Source organism: Danio aesculapii, chromosome 19 (assembly GCF_903798145.1).
Source record: "Danio aesculapii chromosome 19, fDanAes4.1, whole genome shotgun sequence".
In the NCBI taxonomy this organism is placed as follows: Eukaryota; Metazoa; Chordata; class Actinopteri; order Cypriniformes; family Danionidae; genus Danio; species Danio aesculapii.
In genome coordinates, this window is record NC_079453.1 from 2,681,913 (window position 1) to 2,693,347 (window position 11,435).

Here is an 11,435-nt window from a genome sequence, read left to right on the forward strand (position 1 = left end):
GTGTTTATTAGAAATAATAATAATAATCAAATGTAATTTCTGTCACCTCATATACACGTTTGTTATAGTTTTTGAATTTCGTCTAAATGTGTAACCATATTATCATACAATTTTCTAATGCATAGCATGCACCCTAAAGTACTGGGTTGTCAAAAAAAGGACAAACCCAATGTTGGGTTACTTTTGTAAATCCAATTTAAATGACTTTTTAACCCAACGATTGGGTTTGTCCATTGTTTTTTGTCCACAGAACATTTTTATGTTACATTTTAGTCAATAACTCTGAAATATTTAACAACAATAATACGATTATTTAGCACATTGTAAACAATCCTGGTTGCCTTAATTTTTTAAGCTGAATCAAACTAACCTTGAGTCAATTGAACTTATATTATGTTAATCTTACTTAAAACAGCTTGCGTAACAGGACTAATTGATCATATCATTTTAGATATTCTTAATTACAACGTTATTGTTGAATAATTTAAAATATCTTTGACTGCAAAAAAACAAATGCATTTTATAACACCATTTTAATACTTTAAAAAAATATCTGCGACATCTAAATGAGCTGAGAAAGCCATATTGGATGAGAAATAAAATTAAAACGGCAAATCATTCAAGAGTGTTTTCATTATTATGATCTTACCGAATGATCATTGCAGTTGTTTCTTCATAAAGCCTTCTGCATTTGTGCATAAAACACGAATAACTGCAATGACAACATGCTAAAAATTGGTGCATTTCAAATCATGTTTTATTGCAGAAAATATACACATATTTACATCGTATTTAAAATAGAAAATGCATGTAGACCCCAGATCTATTCTGCATCGTGACAATCATTAATAAATAAATAAATGTCTTTTCTAGGACCGGTCAAAGAAAACGTTAACACAGATATGAGCCGATTTCCTTCATTCGTTAGTGTGTGTGTGTGTGTGTGTGTGTGTGTGTGTCTGTGTGTGTTTTCCTTCAGAGAAATAAATATGACGCCATGCTGGTTGTTGCTGTCAGAAGCGCAGAAGCGTCTGTTCCTGCAGCGAGTCTCTGTTTTGTGGACAGAAGCACATGTTTTCCACATCCACCGTCACAACAGCACAGATCTGACTGTAATTCCTGCTCCCATGTCGTAGTTCACAACTGTAAGTGCTTGCAACGACGTCATGATGCTCCAGAATTTCCCCTTTATAATCCTTATTTTCGCCCTTGTTTTGAGTCGCTCCTTCCAGTGAGTTCAGCTCGTCTGACTCGATGCACAAGGCCGAGAATCTAAAAAAACCCGAAGAAAAGGATTTGAGTTTGGACATCTATGCAATATTTATCTAATAATTATTATATGCATTGATTTAATAAATTTGCTACCGCTTTTACTAAACAATAACAGTAATTATTTTAGTAAATAAACAATTAAATATTATTTAAATTGATAAAACATTATTAATGGATTGCTTTTAAAATAGTTCTAGTTTATAAATCGTCTACAAACATTGTGGAAAGGAATGTTTCTGAATAACACCAATAAATCATGAAGCATTTTAGGTGCAAATTGACCTTTTGAATGGGTTATTTAAAATCCCAATAACTAAGCATAAAATATACTTAATATGATCCTAATTTAGTTTTACATCAGCAGCCAAATGTTTGGACACATATACTCACTCTTTATTGTGGCAAAATAATATAAATCATTTAAACTTGACATATTTCAAAAGCTGAGGATTATGGAGCCACCCAAACATGTGAAAACATGAAAATTAATCTTGTGATGAATGCCCTGCTCAGGATATTTATCAACCATTTTCATGAGATTTTCAAGAAGTAACAAGTTTAATTGGTGTATACATAAATAGAAAATGGTAAATTGGATTTACTTTTTTTTTTGAAGGTACATGGTTGCAAGTAATCCACATGGGCTGAATTTAAACAAACAAATTAAGTTGAACATTACTAAATTTGATTTGTTTCGTTAAATTCAGCCCATGTAAATTATTTGCAACCTTAAAATAATTTAGTGAACATCATTTTTCAGTGTATATATAATTGCCTACAATACGAATATAACATTTAGACTTCTCTCATAGGCAATCTAACGTTTTACGTCCACGCTTTTGACTGGCTATCCAAAATAATTACGCAACCCTTGATTTTTAAGAGCAAGTTGTTGTTTTTTTAGCCTTTTAAAATGCACAAAGTTTTGCATCGCATACCATGCTGCATTAAACGCGTGCATCCGTGCGTTAGTGGGATGTTGACATGGACCACGCGCCCTCCATTCTCCACACAGAAAACGCGTAGCTGAGTCTCTCGTGCGCCACATAACTGCAGCTGGACATCTTGGAGTCCAGCTCGTCGCTCTGCAGGACCTGACAGAGGAAGTCAATGTACCGGGCCGCGAGTTTGAGCGTCTGTATTTTGCTGAGTTTGTCCGAGGGTAAGGTGGGGATGATTTTGCGCAGGGAGGCGAACGCCTCGTTCAGAGACTGAGTCCTCTGACGCTCGCGCACATTCGCCATGACGCGTTGCGTCTGCAGGTCCTCCAGAGACTGCGGGCTGCTGCTGCTGTTGCTGCACTTCTTGCTCCTCTTCCCGGGTGTGGGACTGTCGGAATCCTCGGCGTTTTTTCGGCTGGCACGTTTCTTCCTGCTGACGCGCTTCGGTTGTCGCCTGTCGAGCTCCTCCTCGCTGTTTCCCAGACTGTCCACCGGAGACTCTGGAGAGCTGGAGTCCTCGTGCATCGCCTCTTCCTCAAACATCACCTCTGGAAAAGCTCAGATAGCGCGTCGTGGCTTCCCTGAGTCCGGCGGAATGGGGTCGGAGGCTCGGTCCCTCTCAGCGCGTCTCCTCCTGCGTCACGGAGGGCTTTCTCAAACTCGAAGCGAAGTTTGGAGACTCTTATAGTCTGGAAGGAGCAAACTTTTTGGGGTGGCCTGCGATTGGACGAGGAGCTGAGTGATGTAAGAAGGGAGAGGCGGGAGGGGACAGCGATCCAAAGGTTTCCGTTATACCAAGAATCAAAAGACTGAGCCAATCAAAGCGCGTCATTTAAAATGAACACAACACAGGCACGCTGTTGATGTTTATACTAGTGAAATGTATAATAATAGAAAAGAAAATCCTTTTTGTGTCTCAGAAATAGCCAAACACATTACAAATAGATCCAAATGAGCATCCATCATTCATTCATGACATGTCAGAATCGTGCGATCCAACGAAAATACTGAAACTTGCGCTGACAAATTAATTGTAGACTGATTCATTATGATAAATGAAGCGATGATCTGGTGATATATTTATACTCAGTCTAATGTTTGTAGCTGTAATGTAGAATACAACAACACAATCTAACAGAAAAGAGTTTGCATTGGTTACAAACACTATAATCAAGCACTGTGTTCAGTGTTCAGGTGAAATTCTGTTGATTCTTTTTGATAAATGAGCTGATGATCTGAGTTTTTTTTAGCAATATAGTTTTCTGGATTATAAATGAAACTGTTCAGAAATGAATGCATTTCTTGACAAACACTAAAATGTCATCATGCCAAAGTAATGAGGCTGTTGATTGTGATCATAAAACACTGAACCATTTAGTCCTGAATATATTGGCTATATTGCCAAATCCATCACAGTGATTAATATGTAATCATTTAAAGGGCTTTTCAGTTGGCCAGATTTCAGTGTGCTTTCTGGAATGAGCCGAGAGACTTTATGATTTGCGACCTGGCAACCTTGGATCAAAAACCCTGCTAAAATGCTGAGTGCATATAAAATTTAAAAATCAAAGCTTTTCTATGGTCGATTTACATTTACAGCATCAATCATGTCGTTAATGCATTAGTGTAATTTACTGCCAATTTACACACTGGCAGCTCTGGAGAACTGTGTCATTATTCAGTGTGTGCTGAAATCCTCCTCAAGTCACAGTAAAAAAAGAGTTGGCTAAGCAGATCTCATTGTTTATTTGAACATGCTCTGAAATGCATGTCTGTGTTAGTGTTATTGCAGAGTCAGGTTTCCTTCTGCACGGTTTTCATACGCAGCGGGTCGCCGAGCGCAGACGACGCACAAACTGTGTGGCCTCTTCAGTCCAACACAAACACACTCCCAAACTGGCCTTTTGCGTTCACATCCAGAGTCTGCGTTATCTGCACAAACACAAGGCTCACCTCGGTTTCTGTAAAAGTTATATTACAGCAGCATTATACATTCAAATGTAACCACTAAAGGGCTACTATATTGTGTGTCACTAGACCGCAGAGCCCAAAAGAACAATGTTTTCAGATTCCGCAAGGGGGCGCACGGTTGAAACGTATCCAGCACGCGTAAATGCGCATCTGTGATAAGACTTGAAGATTCACCCAAACTGCACCCACGAATGACCCATGTAACACTTGACACGTCATGATTTTGCCAAGTGTGATGTGATCCAGGATTAACATCTATGTTGATTCTGGAACATTATTTTTGTTGGAAAATGTAATCCATACCTATTCCCTAGCCCTAAACCCAACTGTAAATTATTCCCGAAATCAGAGGGGAATAATAGATGGATGACAATCATGAAGAAGTGCATAAACCTAACCGTAAGCTTAAACGTAATATAAACTGTAAATGTATCCCTAAATTCTGATTGGCCGATTGGAATGTTGTTCCAGGATCAACATAGAGCAGGTCCCACTTAACACTTGCACTATAAATGATAGAAATGACTTAAAAAGAAATTAAATGACTTTTTTTGCTCGAAATTATGCCCAAAAGTATCCAAATTCATCCTTGCTTAAAATGATTGCACCTGTAAACAAGGTTTAAAACAGACAAAACTATTATGGGAACAACACCTCATTTATATAGCCAATCGGCATGTATATGTACAGAGTATGCACTGTTCTATTATGTATAGGTTTATTTAGCATCCAGAAAACTATGCTAAAATCAGATCATCAGCTATATATAGTCAATTGATTTTAATTAATAAATCTATATTTAGGAAAATTCAATAAACAAAATAATAAATCCTATCAAACTGTGATTCTTAATATTATTTACAACAACACGACAATTACAAAACTTATATAGTTTTTGATTGAACTGTTAAACCGATTTTATTTCGGCGGAAGGCCATATAAGGAGGCTTCAACTTTTTATTAATGATTCTCTTTTTGTTGCTGTTGTTGAAAACAGATTTATAAAACATACTCATTACAGAACTGGCAAGAGTTTTGGCGCATTTTGCAAACTGATATTGCAGCTCAGACACACAAAATATATAGTGTGGATCATTTGCGAAGAAGCACTGCAAACTCCGTTATTATAAGCTGCTCACTTCATACATTTGAGCTGCACATCAATGAAATATTTATACAACTTTTGCCATAAAGAATATCGCCCTTTCAAGAATATGAACCCTTTCAGTAGCACTGAAACAAATCCATAAACACCTAAAAACCTCGATCACCCAAACCCATCAAAAATCCAAATAAATACAGTAGCTTATTTATATCATATATTTTTATAATAATTTATATAATTGCATCCCTCCCAATTAAAGAATAGTACCAATTAATTATTTAGTAGGCAACAGTTGTTGGAGCATTGTTCAAAAATTTGAGATATCCTTAAAGTCTTTCCAGCAGCAGTATACGCTATTTAACTTTTAGATTTAGTGGCTAATCCGCATGATCCCATTCATATAATTTAATACGACCCTAAAGACGTTTAGGTTTAGGGGTGGGGTTAGATGCCACGCCTCCTCTTAAAAATCGGACATTTTCGCACGACTAAACTCGCACGAATTAGCCAATAAACGACAAAACATAAAATACTTACAATACTGGCAATAATAAATTAAAAATACTGGTAATACTTTAGCTCTATTCCAATATGTCATTAGTGAATAGCTAAATTCTTGGAAAAGTTTTGGACTGAAGTCTCAACAGTTTTAGCCTTCATATAATCTATTTATATTTGTCAAATACTACGGTTTTACATAAACGCCTAAAATTGCTGTTCAGTTTTTAATAATAACTCCATCGATGCCATAAAGGTAGGACAAAATAAATATCAATTAGAGTCAATATTTATAATATTTTCAAAGTAGCTACTCTATTCCAACATGTGATAGTGGGTTGCTTAATTCATGGAAGTTTTGGACTGAAGTTTTAACATATTTATTTGTGAAATACCTAAAATTGCTGTTCAGTTTTTAATAATTAACTCCATTGATGCCATAAAGGAAGGACAAAAGAAATAATAATCAATATTTTACAATAATTTTGAAGTACCTTACACTGTAAAAAGTGATTAGTTGACTTTAATTAAAAAAGGAGAATAACCTCGTTGCCTTTTTGAGTTTAGACTATGTCTAGTTAAGTAAACAAAACCTATAATGATAAAAGTTAAGTCATGGGTTTACTGACTTTTTTCAAAAGTAAAATCAACTTGTTGCTTTTAGGGCAAAGTGTGTACTCACTAAAGTAAAGTACCATCGCTTTTACAGTGTATTAATAAATGCAATTGAAAAACTCAATCTGAGCTCAGCTGTTCTCGAGTATGTCCGTCATGAAGGCTATATAGACGATGGCGAGCCGCAAAGTCTCTATCCGGGACAGTCTCTTCTCGTAGGCGAACGTGGGAACCCTCCTGCGCAGCCGGTCAAACGCCTCGTTCAGGCTGAACATCCGTTTGCGCTCGCGGATGTTCGCGGCCTGGCGCTGCACGGTGCTGATCACCCGTTTGCGCTTGGGTTTCCCGTTACCGGCGCTTTCTGGAGAGCCGGTGCTCGGCGACAGCGCGTAAAAGTCATCTGTTCGAGCTGTTGAGATGGAAGTCAAATCCTGGTACAATCCATTACCATCGGTGCCGTGAGTCTCCTTGGATGCCAGTGCAGATTTATCCGGCATCATCTCCATGAAGTCCACATCATTGACCAAATCAAACACTGAAGGGCTCAGAAATGACCTTTGCATATCCATAGTGTTCAAAAGAGACGTTATACTGTAGAAAGTGTTTCACATGATCAGACATCCAGAGATTAAAGCCTCCTGTTTATTAAAAAGGTGGGCAGTCCAGTCTGGGTCGCGTGGATCACCAAATTCAATTTGAAAATCCGGTCAGATCCATGAAGTGAGATCCTCTTTGGCAGCAGTCCATGATCCCAATCCTGCTGTTTTAATATGCCTCTCAATTCCACCCTGAGCGTGTCCTCTTTTCCAAACTCTATTCCACAGACTCAGTAAAGTCCACAAGCACTCTCCGAGCTGAGCTGGTGCCATTTGATGGTCAAGGGCCGCAATGATCCTGAGAGGGGAAGAGGTGTTTGACAAAGGTCACTCGGTCTGTTTGTTCGGTTTCCTGGTGCACTGAGAGGCTAAATAATGAGACTTGTATTACCGAGAAAGACCAAATATAACATTCCCCAACAGCACACTACACTTCAGCCCTTTCTTTTGCAAATTAGTGCAAATAGCTGCCAGTTGCCATGGAAAAGACAACGTTTCCACTGGTCACCTTTAAGAGAAACTCTATCTATCTATCTATCTATCTATCTATCTATCTATCTATCTATCTATCCATCCATCCATCCATCCATCCATCCATCCATCCATCCATCCATCCATCCATCCATCCATCCATCCATCCATCCATCCATCCATCCATCTATCTATCTATCTATCTATCTATCTATCTATCTATCTATCTATCTATCTATCTATCTATCTATCTATCTATCTATCTATCTATCTATCTATCTATCTATCTATCTATTCATCCATCCATCCATCCATCCATCCACCCACCTACCCACCTACCCATCCACCCACACACCTACCCACCCATCCACCCATCCATCCATCTATCTATCTATCTATCTATCTATCTATCTATCTATCTATCTATCTATCTATCTATCTATCTATCTATCTATCTATCTATCTATCTATCTATCTATCTATCTATCTATCTATCTATCTATCTATCTATCTATCTATCTATCTATCTATCTATCTATCTATCTATCTATCTATCCATCCATCTACCCACCTACCCACCTACCCATCCACCTACCCACCCACCCATCCATCCATCCATCCATCCATCCATCCATCCATCCATCCATCCATCCATCCATCCATCTATCTATCTATCTATCTATCTATCTATCTATCTATCTATCTATCTATCTATCTATCTATCTATTCATCCATCCATCCATCCATCCATCCATCCACCCACCTACCCACCTACCCATCCACCCACACACCTACCCACCCATCCATCCATCCATCCATCCATCCATCCATCCATCCATCCATCCATCCATCCATCCATCCATCCATCCATCCATCCATCCATCCATCTATCTATCTATCTATCTATCTATCTATCTATCTATCTATCTATCTATCTATCTATCTATCTATCTAATTGTCTATCTGGTAGTAGCATCATTCACATAAGTGGATCATTCAAGCGGCTTTTTTCTTTAGTCAGACGATGAGTGTGATATTAAATGCTGAGGTGGAGGAGCAGACAAATATCCTGATGTGTGTGTGTGTGTGTGTGTGTGTGTGTGTGTGTGTGTGTGTGGTTGGTGTGTGTCCCAGAACACAGCCAGTGGCTGCTGATTTATGTGGTCTTTCAGTTGGTAAGAAACACTCATGCTGATCTGCTAAATTCAGACGGAAAACCAAAACACTCCATCATCATTAAAGGGCAGATGATGTTGGCATGACTTCACAATGCCAGAAAAGATAACATCTATTTATGCCCAAATGTCAGGCCAATTTCATTTCATTTGAGAAGAGAGAAATTGTGGCAGTAACTAAGCACATTTTGCTGTTGTAAGTTTCCTTTATATATGGAGAATAACCGTAAATTAATTTTTCCAGAATTCCCTGCATGAAACTTCACTTTTTATGCTTTTTTGTTGCCATTACTATGGTTTGTTTTAGTTTTTCTTTCTCATCAGTGATGTACATTACAGTTTTATGTCACATCTAATGTTGAAAAATAGGGTTTATTGCATTACTTTAATTTTATGTGTTACCATGATAGTGTTTAGTAGTTGTGTGAATGACACTGAGCATCTTTCATATATTATTATGCTTCTTTGTTTGTGAGAATATTGTTATGAGCTTTAGTTCATCATATGAATATCACAGCCTGCTTATGTTGTGTTTTTGTCTGTGTAACTGAGGTATGATGATGTGTAATGTTAGTACTGCGAAACACTGGTGTATGATAATATAAATTCATAAAATATGGTAGTGGGAAACACGATGGTTAGCACGGTCGCCTCACAGCAAGAAGGTTGCTGGTTCGAGTCCCAGCTGGGTGAGTTAGCATGTTCCCCCATGTTGGCGTGGGTTTCCTCCGGGTGCTCTGGTTTCCCCCACAGTCCAAACACATGCGCTACAGGTGAATTGGGTTAACTAAACTGGCCGTAGTGTATGAGTGTGTGTGTGTGTGAATGTGACAGTGTATGGATATTTCCTAGTACTGGGTTGCAGCTGAAAGGGCATCCGCTGTGTAAAACATATGCTGGATAAGTTGGCGGTTCATTCCACTGTGGTGACCCCTATTAAATAAAGGGACTAAGCTGAAAGAAAATGAATGAATGAAAATACGGTAGTTTACTGTAAATTTTTGAAATTATTTTATGGTTTCAATCAATCACAGCTGGCATTTTTTTAACTGTAAATATTACAGATTGTTTTTCAGTGCATGATTGACACAGCTGTTTTTACTGTAAATATGACATATTATTTAAGATTGTAAATGTTATATTGGTTTTAGTATGATAGAACTAATGTAAAATAATTTCTAAATTTTATGGTTTCTACTTTATTTTTAATGGTACAGTTCTAACAACCACAACTGCCATTATTTTTTAGCATAAATATAATTTTTTTACAGTGTATGATTGCCACAGCTGCTGTTTTCTTTACAGTAAATATTACAGATTTTTAACAGTTTATGATTGCGAGTGTGATATTGGTTTTGAAAGAGTTCAATAAAAAAAGCTAATATTGGATTTTTGAGATCCAGACTCTAAAACTGTAGAATTTTACCGTTAAATAGATGTGAAATATGTGAAATATGGTAGAAATCATAAAATAATTTCTACATTTTACGTTTTCTACTGTATTTTTAACAATAAAGTTCTAACAACCACAGTTGTCTTTTTTCACCATAAATATAATTTTTTTCACAGTGTATGATTGTCACAGCTGCTGTTTTTTACAGTAAATATTAGTTTTTTTTCACAGTGTACGATTGTCACAGCTGCTGTTTTTTACAGTAAATATTAGTTTTTTTTCACAGTGTACGATTGTCACAGCTGCTGTTTTTTACAGTAAATATTAGTTTTTTTTCACAATGTACGATTGTCACAGCTGCTGTTTTTTACAGTAAATATTAGTTTTTTTTCACAGTGTACGATTGTCACAGCTGCTGTTTTTTACAGTAAATATTATTTTTTTTTCACAGTGTACGATTGTCACAGCTGCTGTTTTTCACAGTAAATATTAGTTTTTTTTCACAGTGTATGATTGTCACAGCTGCTGTTTTTTTACAGTAAATATTAGTTTTTTTTCACAGTGTATGATTGTCACAGCTGCTGTTTTTCACAGTAAATATTAGTTTTTTTTCACAGTGTATGATTGTCACAGCTGCTGTTTTTTACAGTAAATATTAGTTTTTTTTCACAGTGTATGATTGTCACAGCTGCTGTTTTTTTACAGTAAATATTAGTTTTTTTTCACAGTGTACGATTGTCACAGCTGCTGTTTTTTACAGTAAATATTAGTTTTTTTTCACAGTGTACGATTGTCACAGCTGCTGTTTTTTACAGTAAATATTAGTTTTTTTTCACAGTGTACGATTGTCACAGCTGCTGTTTTTCACAGTAAATATTAGTTTTTTTTCACAGTGTACGATTGTCACAGCTGCTGTTTTTTACAGTAAATATTAGTTTTTTTTCACAGTGTACGATTGTCACAGCTGCTGTTTTTTACAGTAAATATTAGTTTTTTTTCACAGTGTACGATTGTCACAGCTGCTGTTTTTTACAGTAAATATTAGTTTTTTTTCACAGTGTACGATTGTCACAGCTGCTGTTTTTTTACAGTAAATATTAGTTTTTTTTCACAGTGTATGATTGTCACAGCTGCTGTTTTTTACAGTAAATATTAGTTTTTTTTCACAGTGTACGATTGTCACAGCTGCTGTTTTTTACAGTAAATATTAGTTTTTTTTCACAGTGTACGATTGTCACAGCTGCTGTTTTTTACAGTAAATATTAGTTTTTTTTCACAGTGTACGATTGTCACAGCTGCTGTTTTTTACAGTAAATATTAGTTTTTTTTCACAGTGTACGATTGTCACAGCTGCTGTTTTTTACAGTAAATATTAGTTTTTTTTCACAGTGTACGATT

The 11,435-nt window shown here is 36.6% G+C and overlaps 2 protein-coding genes across 2 annotated transcripts; both read right to left on the bottom strand.

The window, feature by feature from the left end:
* Nucleotides 1-739: 739 nt before the first annotated feature.
* Nucleotides 740-2,887, bottom strand: twist1a (twist family bHLH transcription factor 1a). Its single transcript, XM_056479708.1, has 2 exons — nt 2,211-2,887; nt 740-1,272 (listed from the first exon to the last, which is right to left on the bottom strand). The coding sequence occupies exon 1, from the start codon at nt 2,754-2,756 to the stop codon at nt 2,241-2,243; it is 516 nt and encodes a 171-aa protein (XP_056335683.1). The 5' UTR covers nt 2,757-2,887; the 3' UTR covers nt 740-1,272; nt 2,211-2,240.
* Nucleotides 2,888-6,440: 3,553 nt separating this feature from the next.
* Nucleotides 6,441-7,407, bottom strand: LOC130247230 (protein Fer3). Its single transcript, XM_056480456.1, has one exon. It carries the CDS (start codon nt 6,969-6,971, stop codon nt 6,534-6,536), a length of 438 nt encoding a protein of 145 aa, XP_056336431.1. The 5' UTR covers nt 6,972-7,407; the 3' UTR covers nt 6,441-6,533.
* Nucleotides 7,408-11,435: the final 4,028 nt, after the last annotated feature.

What these genes read in the sequence shown, in the direction of transcription:
- twist1a (XM_056479708.1), bottom strand. Translation starts at nt 2,756, where the DNA reads ATGTTTGAGGAAGAGGCGATGCACGAGGACTCCAGCTCTCCAGAGTCT.
- LOC130247230 (XM_056480456.1), bottom strand. Translation starts at nt 6,971, where the DNA reads ATGGATATGCAAAGGTCATTTCTGAGCCCTTCAGTGTTTGATTTGGTC.